The sequence below is a fragment of the Drosophila arizonae genome, chromosome 5 (genome assembly GCF_054131065.1).
Source record: "Drosophila arizonae isolate 15081-1271.41 chromosome 5, UAZ_ARI_1.0, whole genome shotgun sequence".
In the NCBI taxonomy this organism is placed as follows: domain Eukaryota; kingdom Metazoa; phylum Arthropoda; class Insecta; order Diptera; family Drosophilidae; genus Drosophila; species Drosophila arizonae.
In genome coordinates this window covers 14937848-14962041 of record NC_142925.1, presented here as the reverse complement: position 1 = coordinate 14962041, position 24194 = coordinate 14937848, and the positions used below count along the sequence as shown (strand labels likewise).

At 35.9% G+C, this 24194-nt stretch overlaps 5 protein-coding genes across 9 annotated transcripts; 2 read left to right on the top strand and 3 right to left on the bottom strand.

The window, feature by feature from the left end:
- The first annotated feature begins 195 nt into the window (after positions 1-195).
- Positions 196-9387, top strand: enok (histone acetyltransferase enoki mushroom). Of its 3 annotated transcripts, none has more exons than XM_089470092.1 (7): positions 196-343; positions 1496-2376; positions 2455-2538; positions 2617-3608; positions 4056-4275; positions 4444-8005; positions 8068-9387. In XM_089470092.1, exons 2-7 carry the CDS (start codon positions 1517-1519, stop codon positions 9277-9279), a joined length of 6930 nt encoding a protein of 2309 aa, XP_089326218.1. In that variant the 5' UTR covers positions 196-343; positions 1496-1516; the 3' UTR covers positions 9280-9387. The 3 variants fall into 3 exon arrangements, with proteins under 3 accessions (XP_089326218.1, XP_089326220.1, XP_089326217.1); XM_089470094.1 differs by lacking the exon at positions 196-343 and adding an exon at positions 358-517; XM_089470091.1 differs by lacking the exon at positions 196-343 and adding an exon at positions 564-580 and having other exon boundaries at positions 8071-9387.
- A 320-nt stretch (positions 9388-9707) lies between these two features.
- Positions 9708-12937, top strand: Rsph4a (Radial spoke head protein 4a). Its single transcript, XM_018013441.2, has 4 exons — positions 9708-10030; positions 10099-10291; positions 10347-11265; positions 12131-12937. Exons 1-4 carry the CDS (start codon positions 9708-9710, stop codon positions 12838-12840), a joined length of 2145 nt encoding a protein of 714 aa, XP_017868930.2. The 3' UTR covers positions 12841-12937.
- Positions 12938-13312: 375 nt separating this feature from the next.
- Positions 13313-14256, bottom strand: LOC108615076 (ejaculatory bulb-specific protein 3). The gene is made up of 2 exons (XM_018009311.2): positions 13975-14256; positions 13313-13544 (listed from the first exon to the last, which is right to left on the bottom strand). Exons 1-2 carry the CDS (start codon positions 14165-14167, stop codon positions 13402-13404), a joined length of 336 nt encoding a protein of 111 aa, XP_017864800.1. The 5' UTR covers positions 14168-14256; the 3' UTR covers positions 13313-13401.
- A 212-nt stretch (positions 14257-14468) lies between these two features.
- LOC108614949 (uncharacterized) lies at positions 14469-18962 on the bottom strand. 2 transcript variants are annotated; one of them, XM_089470124.1, is made up of 4 exons: positions 18858-18962; positions 16593-16654; positions 16335-16537; positions 14469-16144 (listed from the first exon to the last, which is right to left on the bottom strand). In XM_089470124.1, the coding sequence occupies exons 3-4, from the start codon at positions 16526-16528 to the stop codon at positions 14566-14568; spliced, it is 1773 nt and encodes a 590-aa protein (XP_089326250.1). In that variant the 5' UTR covers positions 16529-16537; positions 16593-16654; positions 18858-18962; the 3' UTR covers positions 14469-14565. The 2 variants fall into 2 exon arrangements, with proteins under 2 accessions (XP_089326250.1, XP_089326249.1); XM_089470123.1 differs by lacking the exon at positions 18858-18962 and adding an exon at positions 17294-17392.
- Positions 18963-22386: 3424 nt separating this feature from the next.
- Positions 22387-23508, bottom strand: Mlp60A (Muscle LIM protein at 60A). Of its 2 annotated transcripts, XM_018011919.2 has the most exons (4): positions 23357-23506; positions 23109-23236; positions 22884-23043; positions 22387-22598 (listed from the first exon to the last, which is right to left on the bottom strand). In XM_018011919.2, exons 2-4 carry the CDS (start codon positions 23221-23223, stop codon positions 22595-22597), a joined length of 279 nt encoding a protein of 92 aa, XP_017867408.1. In that variant the 5' UTR covers positions 23224-23236; positions 23357-23506; the 3' UTR covers positions 22387-22594. The 2 variants fall into 2 exon arrangements, with proteins under 2 accessions (XP_017867408.1, XP_089326251.1); XM_089470125.1 differs by lacking the exon at positions 22387-22598 and having other exon boundaries at positions 22880-23043; positions 23357-23508.
- Positions 23509-24194: the final 686 nt, after the last annotated feature.

The window sequence follows — 24194 nt, the reverse complement described above, 5'->3', positions numbered from 1 at the left end:
AATACCTCATAATATTATCGAAGATGCTGAGATTGTTGATTTCTCTTCTCAGAGACATAAATAAATTAAGAAAATAATTAATATTAATTAGGTTTTTATATAATTTGATAGTATATGTACTAATTAAATGATATGAATTAACTAGTAAATATATTCAATTATGCCTATCAAGGTTAATAAATGTTAAGTGTTCCATTCAGCTGTTTCAATCACGTATGTTGCTTGTTTGTAGTTTTGACATAATTTTCGTCGAATTAATAGTGCACTCTTGCAAAACCGATAATTAGTAGCAAATAAAATTCTTTTGTGAACTAATAAATTATACATCGAGAATAAATAACTTGTAAGTGGCATGGCAAAGCAAGTAAAATAATGCCTCTAGTGTATTTGGAAATCTATGGTGCTATAAACATTGTTAAAACATGATAATCGCGTGTGTTTCAGTATTTTTAATTAAAACTTGAGACCTATTGGAACTCACATACTTATGTATTTACATACATATATATATCTTTGAGTATGTACATACAAACACGTAGAGATCGTTGAAACTGTTTAAAGAAATACAACAAATATGAATGTAATGATTCATTTTAGTTAAAGAAAATAAATAAGTGAAAAACAGTTTGGAATTTAATTGCATGTGTCATTGCCATAAGCACGAGAGCTGTCTAAATATTATTAAGCAAGAAAATGCCGTGCGCTAAGTTTGTAGCTGGTTACTATAAAAAAAAACCACCAAGCAAACCGCATACAATAAGTGTAAAGCTAAATTTTAACATTCTGCAGTGTCGTATGGACAAGAAATTATAAAATTTGAGAAAAAACGCTTGTTTTTGTCTAACACATATACTTTAGTATAATATTGTATTCGGTATAAGGCATATGCTGCTTTTACCTTCACATATAAATAATTATAGCCTGTTTTCGCATTCAATAAGTCTTTGGTGTCTCGCAATTTATGCTCGGCTTTAGATTTATGTATCTGTTATTGTTGAGTTCGTACTTTGTTTATACAGAGCCACCTGTGTTGATATATGAACATATTTAAACACGTCAATTACCGGCAAAATGAAAAATATTATTAACAATGAATTAGGTTAAATTAAAATCGACAATAATAATAACCTAATACGAATTATTCAGAGATTATAAGAAATGAAGACGGACAATGTTTTTCATTTTGCAAAAAATAAAATATATATATAAGTATGTATATACAATAAACTCGTCATTGGATATCGTTGGGTGACATGAATGACGTTAGGTGTACTGTAAAATATAAGGTTATATATAAATGTATTTCTAATGAGCTGATTCGATCAGGGCCAGTCCATAGGTATGATCCCTCTGATTTATTTTAATATATATATAATCTGTAATAAATGAGCTTTAAATATTTCACTTATACCTTAATGACCTATTTACATCTATGCACCTGCAAATTTCATCTATTTACACGCTTAGAAATGTTATCTTTTATTTAAATTCTCAGGTAAAGAAAAACATAAGCAAAATGAGGGAATCCGCACATGAAATCAGTATGGATACCTGGAAGCAGTGGATACTTGACGCAATATCCAAAATTCGGTCTCAAAAGCAAAGACCGAGCGTTCAGAGAATATGTCAGGCTATTGGTACACATCACAAGTTCCATGAAGATATTGTGGCTGAAAAGTTGGAGAAAGCCGTTGAGTCTGGCTCCGTTATTAAAGTATACAATAAAGGATTACATTCATATAAAGCGCCGATGGCGAAAAGGCGAATAAAAGTCGATAAGACAACAAATCTTTACAAAGTGGTAGCAAAAGCTGTAAATGATTTGGGAGAATGCGAAGGATCGACAATCAAAAATATAGAAAACTATATTCAAAAATTTAATTGCATTGATCTTTCGCCCAATGTTGATTTCAAAGCTGTAATTAAAGCATCCATAAAGAAAGCCGTCGACACTGGCTTCCTAATACAGGAGGGAAAGTTATACAAGAAGGGTAAATCGCTAACAACGCCCCGCAAATCTGCACCAGAAACTGAAATACTTATCAAAGGCGAAGAAACCTGTACACATTGCTCCGGAAATTCACAGAAAAATCTTAATGGCATTCCAGAACCGCTAAGTTCCTGCAAACAATGTGGAATATCATTGCACACGACATGTGCAAACATTGCCGGCAAATGCAAATCACAATCCTATGTGCTGCTCTATATGCTTGTGACTAAAGGATCTTTATGGAAATGTCAGAAATGTGCTGATTGCGTTGTCTGTAAAATGCGCAATCGCGGCCCGTGTCTTTTGCAGTGTTTTGCGTGCAAAAACCATTTCCATCTAACGTGCCTCGATACGATACCAGACAAAAAACCCAAGCATCCATATCGGTAAGTTAACAGATAACAAATATATTATATATTAATATAATATATATAAATTCAATAAATGGACTATTTTCATTTCAGATGCAAATCGTGCCTAAACGTTGATCACCCAAAATCGTTGAAAAGGGAAGCAACAAACATAAAACTGGAGCATGATAATGAGAGGTAAGCCCAAGAACTATGGCAGTTTAGAGTCTAAACTATATCTATAACATAATACTAAATTTTGTTTCTCTTTTGCAGAAATGTATCGTATTCGAATGTCTCTCAAAAACCACATTCCAACTGCAAGCGGCAGATGATTAAGAGAGAAGAGCGACTAGAAAATCCATCAACGTCCCAAGAATGTGTAAACAATGTTGCCGGCCACAAGCAAAGAAAGAAAAATAGTATTGCGGTTAATAATTATGAGGCTCAGATGAAACAGAAAAAGATATATCGAGATACGATCATTAATCAAATCAGTCGAAAGCGTACATATTCGGACTTATCATCTACGACTACTTCAAGCGAAAGCGACGATGATGAGGATGATGACGATGACAAGAATGCTGCGTGCGATGACCAAGATGAGAGCACGTCGTCCGATTCATGCACTTCCTCCAGCTCTGAATCAGACTCAAGCGATAGCTCGAGTGATAGCTCTGAGTGCGATGATGACAATGATGAGGAGGACTATGATACGGACAAGAGTACATTCAAAGAGAATATATTTGAAAACGAGAAGAACATTGATTTCCGATCATCGTCCAATGACGCAAATAGTTTAGTTGACGCATCTTCGGAAAATTGGGGATTTGCTGCCGTTGCTAAGAATCCAGTCGATGACAAATATATCAAGAATTTTAAAACCATGAGCTATTCAAACCAGCCTGTTGCTAATCAAGCAATCGATGCAAATAAACCTAACAAATACGTATCGGATAAGTCTGATAATGTTGTGAACGGTACTTTACCAATCAAGCGAAGCAATGGAAATGTGGAAAAAAAGAGAACAGTTATCTTAAAATCTATGCCACTGGAATCCACCAAGTTATACATGAAAAATGATGATGATATTCCTTATCTTACCAAAGAAACTGTTTTAAAATGTCGCATGATTGAGGACCAACAACAATTTCCAGAATCACGGAAGAAGCCAGTCGAATCAAGTATAAGCAATAATACGGATTTCAATTGTATAGGAAATCCTGCGGATGAAAATGTGGACACAGTTGGCCCTACTAAATTGTTTGGTATGTTGACAATTAATATACTATCGTATATGTAATTATAATTATATGAATGCTTCATTTGAACGTTAAGATAGTGCCAATAATCCCAATTTTATAGTTTGCTTTATTGACGTCGATAGACAAGTTCTATTAGTTGTCTATTTACAAACATAATTTTTTAAAATCTAACTAAAATTTTATAATTTAACAAAGAAATGAAATTAAGTTTACGTACCTAAAGAAAAAATTTTAATTAAGGGTTTGCCAATGCCTCAGACTACAATTTTGTTTCATAAAAATACCTTTTACAAGCAAGGCAAAGTAATTAGATCTTCGTAACTATACAGCTTCTATTTATATTAATTAAGTTTGGCTAAACGCCAAACATAAAAAGTACCTATTTAAATAGCTGAAAAAAAAAAAAAAGAAAATATGTACTCAATTAAATAATAAATTTTTTACTTATAGAAAATCAACATCTACCACCTGGCGTGAATCAATTTGATGTTAACATATATCAAGAAGTGTTGCAAAAAGCTGTTCTTAAAGTTTCTGCAAACCATTCCGAAATGCCTCTTGAGAAAAGTAATTCTTTGATTCACTGTGGACAAAGTCCCAAATCAATTGAAATTGGAAAATGGAATATTGAAACATGGTACTCAAGTCCATTTCCACAGGAGTATGCTAGGTAAATTCCTAAATTATCATTATTTTGCATTTATTCCAAACTAAAATATCAAGTTGGCAAATCTTTATGTGGAATAATTTTGAGAAATAGTTAAAAGATTAGCTAAGACACATTTTTATGAAATATATTATATCAATATATTGATAATTATGCCTTCTTTCATTTTAGGCTGGCAAAACTCTACCTGTGTGAATTCTGCCTAAAGTATACAAAGAGTCGATCAGTATTGGATAGACATCAAAATAAGTGTATTTGGAAGCAACCGCCTGGAACTGAAATCTTCCGTCAAGGCGATATATCTGTTTTTGAAGTGGATGGAAATGTTAACAAAATTTACTGTCAAAATTTATGCCTGCTGGCAAAGTTCTTTTTGGATCACAAAACCCTTTACTATGATGTGGAGCCCTTTCTATTTTACATCTTGACTAAGAATGATCAGGTTGGCTGTCATCTGGTTGGATATTTTTCAAAGGAGAAACACTGCTCGCAAAAGTACAATGTATCATGTATTCTGACATTGCCTCAATATCAAAGGCAAGGATATGGGCGATTTTTGATTGACTTTAGCTATTTGCTTAGCCGGGAGGAAGGACAGCTGGGTACTCCAGAGAAACCACTCTCTGATCTTGGACGTCTTTCGTACTTTTCATACTGGAAATCGGTTGTACTGGAATACTTGTATAAGTACCGAAATAATCGGACAATAACATTTAAAGATATAGCAATAAAAACGGGCTTAGCTATTTCTGATATTGCTTTGGCATTTGAGTTGCTAAACTTCATTAAACTAAGAAAAAATGACGGAGACATAAGATACCAAATCAATGTGAAAATAGATTGGAAAAAGGTCTTACTACATCATAAAAAGAGAGCTCAGAGCAAAACACGAATATTTATTGAAGCCGATTGTCTCAGATGGAGTCCGCTAATGTCGGTTTCAAAATCACCAAATTTTAATATAAAACCAATATCTAACAGGGAATATTTGAGCCATCAATATATGGAAACTTCAGATGATGATTTTTGTAAAAGCAAACCAGAGGAAACTACAAAGCCTCCAGCAAATTCAACGACTGAATCGTATAAGGAAAAAGATTTAAACAGAACATTTAAGCCGACCAGTGAAAGTACAGATAAGATAAGTCACATTAAAAAGGACTCACACTCGGAAACTACACAATTACCACAAACTGAAGCAAAAAGATGTAAACGTGCCTTTGAAGATATAACAGAAAACTCCGATTCTTCTGACAGCAAGTATTCTAAGAAGTCATCAGAGTCGTCCGAATTCAATATGTTGACTAAGCGAGCGTTGCGTCTTGCTAAGCGAAAGGACAGTATTCCTCATACCAACAAAAGGAAACATTTTGAGCGAGATAATAATGTTGATCATGTGGAACATAATGTTCCAAGTCAAACCGATCAACAGAATACTAAGGAAACTTTAGATAAAAGTTCCGTCTTACAACGAGCTACTGTCCAGGATGTTAATGTTACGAAGCCTGTTAATATTGTGCCTAAGTTGCGAGGTAAAAAATCAAATGGAAAACGCGATGAAGAAAGTAAAACTGGGAGTCAAAATTGTAATAAAATTCCATCGAATGAGAGCGAAAACGCCGAGGTGAAGAAAATCATTCAGGATAAGCAGGAAACCGAGCCAGAGCCCCAAACAGTTGAAAAAGAAAAGACCCCAAATGATTACTGCGCGGAACAGGTCTACGATGCCGTCGCAAAGAAAACGAAGAAGGCATTATTTTCCGAAACCACTCCGTTTGAAATAAAGCCTACTGAGAATACACCTCCCGAATGCAAAGTTGAGCCAAAGCCAACTGAAACTGAAATGGTAATTGAAAGCGTATCAAACATCGAGTCGAAAATCCAAATCCCAGTTAAGGAAAACATCGAGCCTCAGAAAGAGTCCAGCTTAGTGACTCCTGTGGAAATGGAAATTGAAGAAAAAGTTCCCACTAATCCCAAGGCTGCTCCTGAAAGCGCTAAAGTTGCACCAGTAGTGGAGTGTACTGAAACGGCCCCTATTGTGAATGAAGAAAAATTGGAAAAATTAGAAAAGTTGGAGCCAATCAAAGATCCAATAGTTAAGAGCTCAGAGGAAAAACCCATAAAACCTGATGAGGCTCCTATTCCTACAGAAAAAGTGACTGCCGCAGCGCCCACTCCAGTAGCCGCTCCAGTTTCTACTACCCCAAAGCCCTTGGAAACAGTTGTCACAAAAAACTTGGATACTAAGGAGACTAAAGTGGAGAGTAAGCCCTGTGTTATTCCTGAGCAAGTGGAAACGAAGATTCCCGAAGCTCCTCCCATTGCTGTTAAATGCACTCGGCAATTAAATACTGAAGCTGACAAGGTAAATACAACAAACGAAAAGCTGATCCCATTGAAGACAGAAGTGCCCCTAGTGCAAGAGGTGGATACAAAGCAGAAAATAAATAATAAAAAGGCGGCTTTGGAAACCTCGGTAGCGAGGACCGAGAATACCAATACCAATGCGTTGTGTAAAAAACCAGATGCTCCAAATACCGGTAAAATGAATGTTCCAGATAAGGACACAAATAAACCGACCCAATTACTGCAAGTCAAAGAAGAGGAAAAGCCCAATGTGCGCGTCCCGTCGTCCTCATTGCCAATACGGGACAAACATCAACTGAAAAACAACGAACATCCCCAGCTGCAAAACTCTTTAACTTCTCAGTTCCCAATCAATCAAATGCCCAACTACCATCACACTTCGCAGTACTGGCAATGGGACTATTACAGCTATAATCTGTGTAATTCAGCCACCCAGAAAGGTCAAAAACAATTCCACAAAGACCTGGCAACAACAATGGCCTACACGCACAACTTCACACAGAACTTGTACCAGTCGGCGAACTTGGCAATGCAAGCCCATCACCAGATGCACCACCCAAAGGATAAGCAGAAGGTGGATCGAAAAATAAGCGGCAAAAAGGAGGAGTTGGCGAAGGCAGCAGCCAACATTAGCACTGGCAACACGGCAAGAGACGACGGCCATGCACTCAACTGCAATGATTACAATGTCAACCAGGCCAACATTTATGACCAGAAGTGCTCCAACCAACAAAAACAATTTAAAGCAACGGATCATAACCAGCAAATCAAGGCCATAGACAATGCTCAAAACCCTATAGCCAGACACGCGAATGCAAACCAAGCGGAGTCGGGAATTCTGCTATCAAGTTCTTTGAGCCGCGAGCCTTCTGCCGCGCCCACAAAACAGAAATCGGAGCACAGTAGTAACATAGCTCTAGGCGCTACACGAGACGATAAAATTAAAGTAACTCAACCGATTCTGCAATCGGTCAATAACCATTCAAATTTGCAAGTTAGCGGTCAATCTGATGTTAATACCAATATGCCGTACAACTCAGAGTCGGCCTCGAACAATGCACCCATACAGCAGCACTATGATTGTGGGATTAATGTGCAAATAAATATGGATTCGCCAGCAAGTATTGGCAGTGCCGTCAATCATGGATCGGAAAACACAAATGGACTCATGCACAGACAGTTCTCCGACTGTTCCATGCAAAATCAGTCGGCCACGACGCCCATGCACATGTCCATCCAGAACTCACATATCCAGCAGCAGAACAACATCAATATGAATTTAACACCAGAAGGCTCGCCCAATTTGAACATCATCGGCAATGCACAGCACCAGCACCAAAATAGAAAACTAGCAGTACAACAGGTAACATTAATTAACTATGAATTTTTAAGTTACGAACTAATAACAAATCTTGCCTCCTTTAGCAGACGGATATTGTTGCGAGTTCCCCGAGTGCATCACACCGAGAGCCGACACCCAAGCAAATTCGGAATAGTAATTCATCAAATAATTCTCAGCAACGGGACTCTAAGGTTCCGACAGCCGGAACTACGCAAAATACTCACCATCAACACTCTCAGAGTACTGTTTCAAATATATCGAAGGCACAGCAACAAGATGGCATAGGCAGCTTGCAGTTTGCGCAATCGGGAGGACAGCACGGACATCAGCAGAATATGCAGCCCTTGGACTACATACCTATTCCGCAGATTAGTCAAAACTTTTCAACGAATCCATCAAACTATGACATAGTCGGTATGCCGGCTGTCATTCAACAACGGATGTCCCTTAATAGCTCAGTTCATTCTCTATCGAACTCTCATCAACGCATTGAGCAACCTTCGTCAGCATGTGCTGTAAATAATTTTTATTTGCAAAATAATATGCCATCCAATGAAATCGTATCGAACGCATCTCGTATACCAGTGTCAACTACCTTAGGGCCCCCATCTTCCATAGCTAATAATGATCAGTCCATATCATCGAACAGTGGGGGAACGACACCAGCTGTAGTCGGTCATTTATGTAGTCTTTCGAAACTCCAACAGCTTACTAATTGCCTTGAATCTCAGCCATGTAATACGTCCCCGGGAGCACAATCGAATTTAGCACCATCGCCGCACCATCCAATTCCACCCAATTCTATGACACCACCACCGCATTTGATAATGCAGAACAGGAACGTTTCGACGCCTCCAAATATGCTACAGACACAAGTAACTCCCCTCCAATATCATAAATATTATGCAAGCAACATGAACATCACGCCGAGCACATCAACGCAGAACACTAACAGGAACACTCGAAACACACCATCTGCCCCCATTCAGCATACCTCGGCGGCAATTAGCGGCAGTTCAAACAATCGCACGGCGAATGTCCACATCAGTCCCAATCTGATGTCACACTATGGCGCCATCAACAGCTATCGAATGTCGCCGCAGCAGAGTCCTCCTGCTACGGCGTACAGTTCGGGCGGCGAATATCCCAATTCTCAGATTCCAATGCAAATGGGCGTAATGAACATGCAATCTCAGTACCAGGACGCGTGCGTGTTACAGCGAGCTACGCAGCCCAATCCGATGTATCCAACGTACTCGCCATACTTGTCGTTGAACAGCTCAATACGCAGATAAAAGAAATCGTCATCTTACACAAAGTATTATACAAATATAATATTTTCCTGTATTACTTGTGTTGTGAATAAATATAATTTCTGCGAATTCAAATATAAAACTAATAAATATCTATTTATTTATGACTTTGTAACTCATCATAAACTGTTGTGTGTTGTTTTTCTTCTGAATTGTAAGATATTTGGGAGTGAAATGAAGTAAGTTTGCATTGCCATTGCTGCTGAGAGTAGTCCCAAGAAATAAGCCCTATGTAAGCATAGCAGGATCAAATAAAATTTGCAATTTATGAGTTGTTACATAAGGGTATATATATTTTCATTAGTCTTTTTTTTAAGAATTAACTGTACATAGTGGGCTTTCTATTGAAAGTCACTTAGATATACAATATAATAAACCCATAACGACCTGTAAAATAAGTTTATATTATAATGGATGATTTAGCATCTCTACAAAATTTTACAACTGACTCGACTTCATCGGTGCAATCAGATGCACCGCCGAAGACAATATCGAAGAAGGAAAAGGAACTTATAGCCAATAGAGACGTTGTAGATCACGATGAATCGCCGAAATGCTCGAATATAATCACATCTACCAGTACTTCTTCCTCGACTACAATTTCAATTGGCGCCTTCAACTCAGACACCCAATTTCAAAGAGCATCTGGCCATGAGCCGCCACACATTGGCTACGAGCTGAGCGTGGCCAAGTCGATCTTACAGCAATACAGCACATTGAGCGGAGATAACCTGTAAGTGAGAAAAATGATTAACTCTTTTGGGTAAACAATAAAGCCAAGATTATCTGTAAATTTGTTAGATTCGATCATTTAAGTGACATAGTTAAGCGCGTCGTTGACGAACGACCTCCGAATGTTATTGATTTCTTTGAAGAGTTTAGTCGAAATGTACGCGAGCAGAAATTCCATGTGCCGGAACGCTTTCCCCCCAACGCCGTCTTTGCCGACTGTCGCATGTTCCGTCCCGCAAAGCGCATATTGCACTCGATAAAGGCAAGTTTGCTTCAAATAGGTCTATGTCAAGAAATTACCCAATTTAGTCATTTAGCTACCACATAATGCCGAAGGTTCTGACCTCGGCGGAGATGAGGACTTTGGCGAAGAGGCATACACATACGCCGATGGGGACCTTCAAATAGATCTTGATGATAGTATGCGTTTGTTCGTGTCCTTCAATGAACGTGTCGAGCAGCTGCAGTTCTTTTGGAACCAGTGCGGCTTTACAATCAGCAAAGATGATATTTTCCAATTGGCAGGCTCTATTAACCGACTGCAGACCCATCCGTCCATAATGCAATGTCGATTTTGGGGCTGTATTAATGGCTTGAAGGCGTCTTACTACATTGTGGAAGCTTCTCTTACTCGAGAGGAGATCAGCTCACGCCTGACAATGATGGAGGAAGAAATGCGCGAAAAGCAACTGCCTTTCAAGATGAGAAAGAATCAAGAGCCGAATCCTTTGCCCTCACACATAGGTCCCGAGCTAACTCCAGGAGTTTATGGATGGGAGAATTTTTCGCCCGAGGATTTGGAAAAGATGACACCAAAGGCTCCGCCAGTGCCCTTGGCAGAGGAAATTGAGTTCTACGATATACCACCGGAATTAGTGGGACTGGGCTGCAATCGATACTCATACTTTGTCGTCAACAACCTCTATGATGATTGGATTGAATTACCCATAGTGACGCCTAGGCAAATTGTTGTTTCTCGCCAAATCAAGAAGTTCTTCACTGGTGACTTGGAGTCTGATATTGTATCGTATCCATGCTTTCCCGGCAAGGAAAAGCATTATTTACGTGCCATAATTGCTCGTATTACGGCTAGCACTCATATCGCACCGCAAGGTTATTATAGGCGTATGACTAAGAAGGAAAAAGATCTATTTGATGGCGTCAACTTTGACGACGAGGAGGAGGAGCTAGAAGAGGAAGACAATTACAATGAAGGCGAAGAGGATACAATTCAAGGTAACCCATTCGCATTGATCACATCTCCTACTCCAAGGCACTTGTTTTCATATAAATTTAGCCAATTCTGTTGGGTAACGTAACTGGTAGACTAATACAACAGACAACAATAACATGTAAACTAATATTTCTTATAAGTATTTCCTCTAAGTATTTCCTCTAAGTTTTTCTTCTAAGTGTTTTCTGTTCAGTATTTTCTCAAAGAATGTCTTCTACATATATGATTCGTTTAAAAAATTCTCCCAAGTATTTCCTCCAAGTCATTAATATTTAGCTGAACGATCACACACTTCACTTTACTGCACTACACAACTGACCCCACACTGGACAACTGGCCTGAGAGACTGACGAAATGCCGCAGCTGCTGCCCTTTATATAGGGCACCTTTCACTCACACACTAACACACGCTCAAATGTAGAGCCCGACGTCAAGTAGGGATCGTTGCAGTCGAGCTTTAATTGACCAATGGGAGCACCCTCTGCAGCTGCAAGCATTCTCTTTTTCGATTTACTCACAAATACGAAGTGAGGACTGCTGCATACACATAGACAACTCGAATGCTCTTCGGTAGTTGTTCTTCGTCCCTTGCTGGCAGACAGAGAGACAGACTGAGTGACATGCAGACTGAGAGAGAGACAGACACACAGGCAGACATACGAACAGACATATAGGCAAACATATACGCATAGTCAAATCGTAGTACCTCATCTCTCTGCTCAAGAATATATTATTGATGAGGCTATATGTTGATATGCTAAATGCATTATGTACATTAATATTTGTAATTATTAAATGGCATAGACAGCAAATCTACAATTTTTACTGTCCATCTCATTTCACAATTAACACTCTCTCTCTCTTCAGATAACGATGTAATGCTCTTGAAAAACGAACGATTTGAAATAGAGCCCCTGGCAACTCTAGCAACTCCTGTTGCCTGGGTTCATTGTAGACCAAATATTTTAAATCAAGGTCGTATTGTTTGGTACGACGAGGAGAAAGCCCGCAAGGAGCGAGAGAAAGCTCTGGCGATGTATTTGAAGATGCGGCTTATGGAGGAAATGGATGAAGAGGTTGAAGAAGAGGAGGCTGATGGTGAAGAGGAGGGCGAAGAAGAGGAAATGATAGAGGGCTTTAATCAACCAGAGACTGGCCCAGACATTTTGACATCATGTGCCAGCGATATGAGTCCGGACTGTGTTATCCCATGGCTGGTGCGTTTCACGAGCCGATATACTAATCAAAAGGAGCGCGTTTTGGTTATGCAATCGAATATATGGCCTGGCGCATTCACTTTTATTTTCGAAAAGACATGCGAATCCATTTACTTGGGATGGGGACATAAGTTTTGCAGGCGCAACATACCATTTAAGCACTTGCCCATTGTTCAAGAAGAATTTCCGCATTCAGTTGAAGATTTCATTGAGACTACTGATCCCTCGGTTGAGGACGAAATTGCCTACAACGAATGGCTGTTGAGTAAGCAGAAGAGACAAGTCGATATCGGAGAAAGCCTGCATGAGTACGATGGCGAGGATATCGACGACTACGACAACGATGACAATGATGCTTAAGACACTTGAAATAACATGGGTTACTTGTAGCACTTAGTCTTCCAATGTTCACAGAAATTAATGCAAATGGGTCTTAAATAAAGAGTTATCAACTTAATGGAGAGTTCGACTTAGAAGACACACTCAGACACAAACACATGAAGGCGAAATGACTAACAGAAAACTAGCTACCGGCTGACTGTGGGCTTCAGTCCCACTTGTATGTGATGGCTTTACCAACTAATGTAAGATTCTGTTCCTGCTGCTTGAGTTCTGTATTGCTATCGTCTTTTGCTCTTTCCCTTCCCTCTACTGTATGCAGGAGTCGAAAGAGACCTAATTCTTCTAAAAATCAGCTTTCTGTGCCGTACTCCATATAACTGGAACTATATTGCTGTCCACGTACGGTAGAGTTGCCCAAAGCCCTTAGACTTTAGAAGTAGTTGGCATTTTATTTGTTAGTTATACAGCGTATAAATTGCATATATATAAATATCTACTTAAACCAAACTTGCAATTTTATTCGACTTTTGTGTATATTGAGCGTTTCTTTTGATTAACAATTAAATACACGCATTAAGCTTAAGCTGTCTGGTATTTCTTGATTAGCATGGCCCAGACGTCCGGGTAGCGAGCTTGCAGAAATGATGTCAGCTTTTGTGCGCTCTGTGCCTGCTGGGGCGAGCAGTTGCGGCATTTTCTTGTTATGACTTCTGGTAGAGCAGCTAGAAAAGAGTTTTTGATGTGGAATAAATATAAATTAAATTATAGTTATAGTAAAGTAATATAAAGAGTAGTAAAAAGTAAAAGAAATATTCAATGAGGAGAGTTGTGGATTTCCGATTAGGAATTTTGATATCTACATATACATGTATGAAGGGTCAAGGTGAGAGGTTGCTTTCTTTTTTCAATGTTTGAATAGGTACATAGGGGAGACAGTGCAAAATATAGGAAATATATTTGCACATTATTAAAGCTTTAAGAATCTTAATGTCTTGCATGAAATACTCGAAAAATGATAAGTGAGGATGATAAGTTATAAAAGAGCGGACAAACGGACATAGCCAAATTGAGTCAGCTCGTTGTCTTGCTTTGACTTTTTGCTATCTGCCTGTAAAAAAAAACACATATATACCAATTGTAATAACAATATACCTTTAAGTTGTTTTCCTAACTGGTCGCACGGGCTTTTCTCAAGAATACACATGATTTGACGACTGACCACAGCTTGATTGTTTAAGAGTCTATTGATGTTCTTCTCGTCAGCATCGACTTGAGCGGGAATCAGCATCATAAATAAGAAGATTAAAACTAAAATAGATTTCTCTGATATTTTTCTAAAGAACATAACTTCTTTTGTTATTAATATGATAGTGCTAGTGCTAGTGTATTGGATGCTGATGTTTTGTGCGTTCTATTTTGTGTATTTGATATAATTTAGCGCATGCGTTTCAAAGTTCATTTCAGGGTTGTAGTAAAAATGACTAAATTAAGTGGATGTATCAAACTGGATGAGCTTGATAGAAAACTATACATTTTTCTGGAATTGACTAAATATCAATTAAGATTATCATTCATGCTTAAGCTACTCCGCAGAAGTATTGCTGCATAAGAAAATAGCTTTTCATTTTCGCCTAAGATTCTATAACTCAAAGAAAGCAAAACATTTTTATTGAATATGTAATAAATAATAAATAAATATTGGTATAAATACAATTTTGATTTTTAGAGATTTACATATACAAATTACTTTTGATTAAGCTTTGTGAAATAAACCTCAATCGGCAGTTGCGGCAAGTCAGTTGTGTGCGCGAAATCCGTTTTGGTAGCGTTGGCATCGAGGGGCGATATCTTCTTGAATCTGGGAACAATTCTTTTCACTTTTCTAACATTCGTATTGGATATAGTCATAATAGCTGATTCTGAAGCAACAGTTGTAGCTTTGCTTGAAGCTGGGGAGGTGCTCAAAATAACGCTGCTGGCAGTTGTGGAGGTCGGTTTCGCTTTGCGAGATTTGCCAACATCGCTGGTAACATTTTGGGGTTTTACTTCCAGTTCAGGCTTTACCACTTTATCAGGTATGCTGCTTGTGGGCGTGGTATTATAGGAATTTCCATGAAATTTGCGACGCCTTAAGTTAACGAAATTAGTTTTGCCCCGCCTACTTTTGAGCTGCGTCGCCTCTGTCGTGGTAGTTAAATTAACAACTGAGTAGTTCTTTATAAAAGTTGGCAAAGTTTTATTCTTATGAATTTGTGTTAAATTTAGCTTTGCCGCTGCTAATTTTTTGCCATATTTACTCTCGTTGCCTTCATTTTTCTTGAACAAGCTCGAAGATCTTTTCAATTTCGCTTCATCGAGATTTGACAGAGTTTTGGCAGTCGACTGAACTTTGCGGCAATTATCGCAGGAGCTAGTATAGTTTTTGACTAACTTCAAGATTTTTCTTGGCGATAAGTTGGGCAGTGTCGAATTCCAGTTCTTAAAATTTGATGTTGTATTGGATAAAGTCAAAGGTTCAGTTGGACTAAATGTCGCCAATTGAGTGGATTCTGTGTAGAAATCAAGTTTATTTCGAGTCGCAAAAGTTGATTGTGGTACTTCAGCTGTTGTTGTTGTTGTCGCCTTGGTTGTTGCTGTTGTTGTTGATGCTGTTGTTGTAATCAGAGCTCTTGTGGATGTAATGGGTTCGATATTGAAAAGATCCAAATCAAAGAGAGTATTCAGAGTTTCGTTATTTGAGGTCGTTTTGTCTTCTTCTTCTTCTTCTTTCTGGGACTCAAATTGACTCAGGTTTTCCTTTTTGGTTTTAGCTGTCGAATTATGTTCCGGGACATATGGAAGTATGACATCGTCGAGTGTAAAATAGGTATGGGTCACATACGGTTGATAGGGCTGATCTATTTTCGACATGCTGTTGGAGAGAGTATCCTCAACAGCCTGCGAAGGCTGTGCAACATTTATGATCTGGCTCTCGTCGGCAGCAGCAGCAATTGATTTTTGATTTTTCTTGCAAATTGTTAGATTATTATAATCGGGGCCCAATTTGTAATCAGGTTGAGTTTGGTAGTTAGGCTGTATATTGTATGCGGGCTGAATATTGTATTCAGGTTGAATTTTGTATTCAGGCTGAATTTTATAGTCCGAGCTCAATTTGTATTCCGGTTGTTTTTTAAACTCAGGATAGTGGATAGATGGATGATAGTTCTGATCGCTGCTAACCGTTGTCATTGTCATAGCTGTTGAAGAAATCTTCGCGGCAGTCAAATACGAGCGCAGAAATTGCGGTGACAATGGACCATCATAAGTATTTTTATAAGCATTTCTGAAAGAGAAGTCCAATAGAAAATTTTGTAAATAATTGAAAAGTAAACTTAACTTTAAAAAATCAATTAGAGAAAAAAATAGAAAGAGAGGTGAGAGATTAAAGCTTTGCATTTCATCCATCATCATCTAGTTTACTGAATTGATTTATATATAATAAAAAAAATGAATTAATCATATTGAACAAATACCTCAAGTGACTTCCATGAGTTGGAACAATTTCCCGTGGGGAATTTCGATATCCATGCGCATAAAATATATTTCCCATACGTGGTTTTCTTGGTGTTAGTGTTGGATTTCTGTTCGCATACCAATACAGTTTTCTATATGCATTTAAATAGTTTTTTCCCAATTGACTATAAAGAAAATAAGGCTGTCCATCCATGGCCCATAGCTGTAAGAAATTTGTTAAAATAATTCCGTACAATATTTATATTAATTATACGTACTCCTGGACTATGTCGAATATTGTCGCTGTAAGCCTTTGTAATCAGAAATATACTTATTGTTCCTGGAATGAAAATTATAAAAAATTAAAATATATATACTACAATATCAACACACAAAATTCATGGCTATATTTATTTTTTATTTTATTTTAATATTAAAAAAAGATTAGGATTGAAGCTTGATAAAATAGAAAATATTCAACATTTATTCAATAATTACTCACAGACATATTCACTCACGCATACATATTAGCATGCACATATGTACACATCGCTTCACTTTCACATTTACGCATACATACAAATATTGCCAAACTCCCACACACACAGATGTAAAAGTAAAGCTACAGCTAACCATGAAACGTTTTGCTTTCTTCAATCACTTTCTCATGAAGTTATTAAATTATATATAAATAAATAAAAAATATATATACATCACATTTTTTGTTACTTTTTAAATATACCGAATTATAATATTTTCATATTAAATATACAATTTAATCATTCCAATTAATTTTATTCCTTTTTTAGCATCATACAGGGTCATATATGATCATACATATAGAAATAGCGAAATTGGATGTCAGGGTGTAATGACACATAAATCTAAATAAGTTTCATTCACCACACATGTTTTAAACACACACATAATCCAATTTGATATTTTAGAACCATATTCAATAATAATATATCAAATTTACCAATACAAATCTGAACAAAGTTGAATATCTGAATATGCTTGGAAAACATGTTGAACAGATTCAGCTGCAACTACAGCTACTCACTGTTAAAGATTAAAGACTAACGGACGACTGACTTGATGCATTTGTAGCTAACGTGAATACCCTATATAGTTTCAGTTTCAAATTGAAGGGTAGATGGTATATAACAGTTAAGTTGTTTACCTGTTTGGGAATACACAAAATATCATGTTAATTTTGTTTAGATTATTTTATATATTTTATATTATATTTAATATTTTTATTTTTGCTAATTTTATAATTTTTATTATTTTAACCATTCCATACATACCATTTTGCCTTCTACTTATTTTATTATTATCATTATTATTATTATTATAATTAAATTTTTTTTAATATATATTATTTACATATCATAAATTTCTTCAGTGATGATTTCACGATTAATCATAATTTTGCTCATACACACTCTAAGAGAGTGAGTTAAAGAGTTTTTAAGCAATAGAGGGTATCTATGCCTTTATCACTCTCAAACAGAATGGGTTACTGTTCGTTGCTACGAGATCATATGTTGTAGACGCCTTGAAGCATAGCATTACATGCATGGTTAAATTTCCAATAGATATTTTCTATCTCACCTAATACCACAAACTTCTCCTTTTCTTTGTGCAAATAATGCAAGTTTGATGCATGCAATAAAAAACCATTTGAGAAGTAATGTCTAAAAAGGTATTTAATTTCATTTTTATTTGTTGACTTTCATTTAATTTAAATCTTGTCATAATTAATAGTAGTAATAAATTAATAATTATAAATATTAATGTACATAATGCATTTAGCATATCAACATATAGCCTTATCAAGAATATATTCTTGAGCAGAGAGATGAGGTACTACGATTTGACTATGCGTATATGTTTGCCTATATGTCTGTTCGTATGTCTGTCTGTGTGTCTGTCTCTCTCTCAGTCTGCATGTCACTCAGTCTGTCTCTCTGTCTGCCAGCAAGGGACGAAGAACAACTACCGAAGAGCATTCGAGTTGTCTATGTGTATGCAGCAGTCTTCACTTCGTATTTATGAGTAAATCGTAGAAGAGAATGCTTACAGCAGCAGAGGGTGCTCTCATTGGTCAATTAAAGCTCGACTGCAACGATCCCTACTTGACGTCGGGCTCTACGTTTGAGCGTGTGTTAGTGAGTGAGTGAAAGGTGCCCTATATAAAGGGCAGCAGCTGCAGCATTTCCTCAGTCGCTCAGGCCTGGTGGGGGTCAATTGTACAGTGCAGTGAAGTGAAGTAATGTGACTTGGAGGAAATACTTGGAGGAATACTTAGAGGAAATACTTAGAAGACATTCATACAGGACCACACTTACAAAAAACTCGTAGAGCGAATACATAGAAGAAATTCATAGAGAAAATACTTGGAACAAACTCTCAGGGAAAATACTTAGAAGAAATTCTTAGATGAAATCGCAAAGGAAAAACTTAGAAGAAATACTTCGTCTGCTATGCCTCCTTCTAACGGTTACATTCATTTGATAAAGTCATTATACCATACTTACAATAGGTTCAGAGTATACAACGCTATACCAAAGAAGAACTAGGATTAATGGAACTTTCTGCTGGCATTAAAATTACTTTCTCCATTAGAATCACGATATTAATTTTCCACTGAAAGAAAATAGAAAAATCGAATGATACTAGTCCGATTACAAAAGGAAAATTAATTATTTATATTATCATTCTTTTACTAAAGACACATTGAATAATTTCATTTAGATGCAAAATTACTAATTCGTTAATCAATAGCTTAAGTAGCTCGGGCTCTTTGCATTGATAGCTTGGCCAGTTGACGTCAGATTTATACATATCGTTAATTACAATTTTGTCGAGATTCTCACAAGAATTTTCCATTTTAAATTTATCAATTGTATAAAACTGAGCATTTTGTATTCTGGGCTGACTTGAATGCCGGACGAGTAAAGCCGCCAGAATTTTTGATAATTTCAACGAGCAGCCCATTTGCGTAATATCTTCCTGGGCAAATTCGCAATATTCTCGTATTATGTCAACAGTCAAATCCATGATTAGACGCGTGTAAAAATTTAAATAATCTGTTTTTAAAATGAAATAAAAAAAAATTATTTAAAATACATTGAGTTACCACTTGCACTCACCCGTGGATAAAATAAACTCAAATAGATCATTGCTCAACATTTTGATTGCACCTAAAATGCAGCTCAGATGCGACTTTAGAATTTCGCAAACGCATACCTGGTCTAAGTTTTTGGTCTTGAAGATTATTTTCTGAAGGAGAAAAAGTTGTGAAGTTGTTTACTTTACTTTTAATACATCACATGACATGATGAGTATACCAACTAAGTACTTTTTATTCCTCTTTTTTAATTTATCTAGGTGATGTCTATAAATAAAATAAAGTGTTCATCCTGCTTCTACGGAGAATACGTTAAGTATTCTTTTTTTTAATAATATTAATGTTTTAGTTTATGAAATGCAATTTTGATTAGGCGTACGATAGTTTTCAGTTGTTTGATAGATCCTTTAATGATGCTATGCATTTCATAATAAGGGACTGCAAACCTACTTACATCTATAAGAATTGCCATAATTCTTGCTGCAAATACACTTTTCAACGGCCAATCCTCGCCCTTCATTTTCAGCATATTTGATTGGCTTCTCTCTACAAAGTCTTCATTAAATAATTCATTCAAAAATGTCGTATAATATGTGAAGTCCTCTAACGCAGCTTCCTGTGTGTCACAAATGGCCTTCCAAATTGCATTAAATTCCTTCAAAAAGGATTTTTTAGGAGGTAACTCAAGATCTTCATTAGGTTTAGCAACGACGTTTTCATCTTTTAATTGTAAATCAGCTTGAAGCATAGGCAAATTAGTTTTTGTTTCACATCTCTTGAGCTGATCAAATAAATTCTGCTTTATATATGGGCTACAGAACTCAATTAGCTGTGCTACAGCGCGACGAACATCATTGACTGGAAGACCTAATGCTTTCCTGCCTTTGGATAAGATAAATAAGTTACCTTTTGAATCAAAACAACAAAGATTTGATCCAGTCTGAAAATTGGGCAAAGTTTTACTATAGAAGGCTCTAAACATAGGTCTATTTTGTGTACGGCAAAGTTCCTGCTTTGTCGTCGAACTTTTTAGAGTTGACTGACTCGTCAGTTTTCCTAATGTTTTTGTAGAAAATAAAAGTTCCTTATGTCCAGTGAAATTTAGTAATCTAAAATAGAATTAAAAACTCTTGTACACTTTTTCTATACGAATAGAGAGAAATTCAGTATATATACTAGGCCAGGGTTTTTGCCAGCGGCATTTTATTATATTATTAAAGATTTGTTCACATACCTTTTTAGATATAGTCGTTCTTCCCTCATTTGATTCAGAAGTCTTTCCTGCATTTTGTTCACTTTCGAATATTCCTTGAGATATCCTTTCGCCTTCAGCCGCTCCTTTTGCAGCTCAAACAATGAAACTAAATATGTTGTACGATCTATAAGTAATTTCTCCCGCACTTTCAAAAGTTTGAGTAAATTTTCGATATGCGATTTTATTAAATTGTTAAATATCTTCTTCTTATTATATATAGGAAATTAAATAAGTCAATATATATGATTAAAATACATTAAATTAACCATTAAAAGACTTACCCTTCTCTTTGTTTTCGTATGCCTGACTAATTTATTATTCAAAATGTTTTGTTTAAGAGTCTTTTCCTCCGAACTCGCAGTACCAACTTGATCATTGCCTATATAAAGGTTTTATTTTTTTAACATTTAATCTTGAGCATTTAACATTTAATCTTCTTACTATAATTATCTGTCTGTATAGATTTATTAGAATATCCTTTAAATAGATTTATGCATTCACATTCCTTATTAGCTCTTGTTCTTTGACCATTGAAAGCCTTTGAATTCATAACCGCTACTTTGATTTTATTATGTACAGCCGTTATAAAGTTATAGGGATACCTTGAGACTGTTTGTCGGCGTTGAAAACCAAGCCATGTAATACCCGCTCTGCCATCGCAGGTCTTTTCAGATGACATAATTATAGATCAGAGAGATATGTATGTTCAGACAATCTTAAATTAATTGTGTATTTTAAGTCATTTAGTTTATTTAATAACTGACGACTTGAAATGTAATAATCCAAACTGTAATTAGACTAATTAGTAATGTGGTAATGATTTATTAAAAATATAATATTTAAATTAATTATATAATTACCTGTCTAGTCTTAAAAACTCTTAAAATTGAGTGAGTGAATCTTTGGATACAAATTCTTTTTGGCTGATAATCCCCATTCTCAGAACTCATCAAATGTTTCGTGTCAGATGTGTAATTGTTATATGTATGGATGTATGAATTATTTTAATTGGGCAACGATCAAAAATGTTTAAGTATGTATTTTTTGTGTTTTTATATTAAATAACTAGTTTGTATATATTTCATGGCATTCTATGTATGTATTGAAGTAGAAAAACAACTTAATAAACTTGCCTAAACTGTTAGCTTGATGATTGAAGCCTAACGGCAGCTTCTGATTAAAACTGATTAAAACTGATTAAAATTAATGTTAAATAAATTTAGAATTAAATTCAAAGAACTGTTTACTTAATCTAATCAAACTCAACAAATCCATTTCAAATCTTATTTTCGAAACGCATGACTCATGACCAATTGCTATATCAATCAGTCAATGTTTATAAGTAGTATTTCCTATGTATACCTATTCTCGTCCAACATAAACAGCCAACAGCTGAGTCGATATTCGCCATGTGCGTGTCTACTCGTCTGGCAACCGAGTTTGTTTTACATCATCTCAAAATATTCCATTGAAATCGATATCAAGTCTATATAATTTAAAGATCTGCTTTACTGTCATTAAATTCTGACAATAACTGAATTATGGGCTATCAAATAATCTAGTTTAGTTCAGTGAACTCTTTCATTTTTCTTTTTTTTAAATAGATCACACCTGAGCACAGGAGTAAAATGAAAATTCTTGGAAATTTTTCAACAAAAATAAATACAAAAAATATTATACATATTATTCTAAAATTGTTTTTTCTTTTTTATTTGATTTATTTAATTTACAGTCAGTAATGAAAATGAATACAAAAATATTTGATTTTCATAAGATTCACATATATCAGGATAATTATAACACATAGGGTCCAAGATATGAACTATAATTGCACGACTCTCGTCGAAACAATTGAGTTAATCAAATCATAGTTAGCAGGAACCATTAACTTAACTGGAAAAAAGAAAATCAAATTGTTGGTTAGATAGAAAAGGTATAAAAATAAAAATACTATATATATACAAGCATTTCTAAAAATATATATTAAATATATCATATATATTTCTATATATATAATATATATAAATATTATTTCTTAAACATACCATATATAGATCTATACATACATCTATATATACAGATATGTATGTATAGCATATATGTATGTATATGCTCATATTATAATTCAATTCTTAGTGGGCTCAAGATTAATCCTTTATAGCTTTTCCAGATACTCACTCTCTATTTAAATGAGCACCCGTGTCCGTGGACAAGCAGCCAGCACCGCCGCCGAATCCATAGCCCTTGGGACCATACTTGCGTCCGTGGCAATTTTTGCAGAACAGTGTCTTTTCGTGCTCGGTGCAGTTTGTCGAGTCCAAGGCCTTATTGCACATACCTATTCGAGGAACATCACATTTTGGTATATTGTTCAGGAAGAAATTCGTTTACGGTTCTACTTACTGCACTTGAAGCAAGTCTTATGGAATTTGTAGCCACCAGCAACGCGCTCTTCAGCGGCGTAAACCGATTTGCCACAGGCTGGGCATTTGGGTGTCTCTACCGGAACGAATGGCATTGTGTTATACTAGCTACAAAAGATTATGAAATTCAATATTATAAGAGATTCTCAAAAATTTTCAGTACTAAACTTAAATATTCTACTACATATATCTTAGATTTTTTTCTCGCTTTCAACAGCTTTAACATACCGACTATGGTAGACTTGTAAAGAAGTTCCTGTATGTCAAAGACGCTGCCGACTAAACTGGAAAGATTCTGTAGTCTGGTAGTCTATATTTGTGGATGCACACGGCACAACAAAAAATACATTTTGCGTTAGACATACGGCAATAAAGCGATAAATATATAATTTTTTTTGTTTTTGCACCCCTCCCGGGGTTACGTCGGGTACGTAACCAGTATGAAAATAAATCTATTACAAATATACCTGCTTTGCAATAACAATAAAAAGAAATTAATAAATGGTGTTTAATTTATAATTAATTAACTATTACTAATTATATATCTAATTCGAATAGGGTTTTTTAATTACATTTCTCTAGTATATTTACAAGCTATGCAACTGCATATATAAGAAGTAGACGTTGCAGTTGACAACAAATGTCCGACTACCGCATACTCTGCTTGAAGTCATTCCATTTGAAATCTGAGTTCCATTTTCGTGTGGATGACTAAGACTAGTATTAGGGTAGAGTAAGGTAAAACTTTAGTCATTAGTGGACTACCTGCAATATTATAAAAATAGATGTGATCTTTGTATGTGTGCGTCCTTGTGTGTGTGTGTACTTTATGTTTCAAGTTTTTAACTTTAAGTGCGTGGGCCATAAACAAACAGACGAGACGCAGACGCGTGCTGCAAGCGGAGGGCGCATTGCACAAAACCAATATAACTATATATGCATATACATATATACATACATATATATGTATATATATATATATATATCGTGTAGCTATGAGAGGCGCGTATAAAAATATACCACATATTCAATCATAAGTACATATGTCTGTCTGTATATATGTATG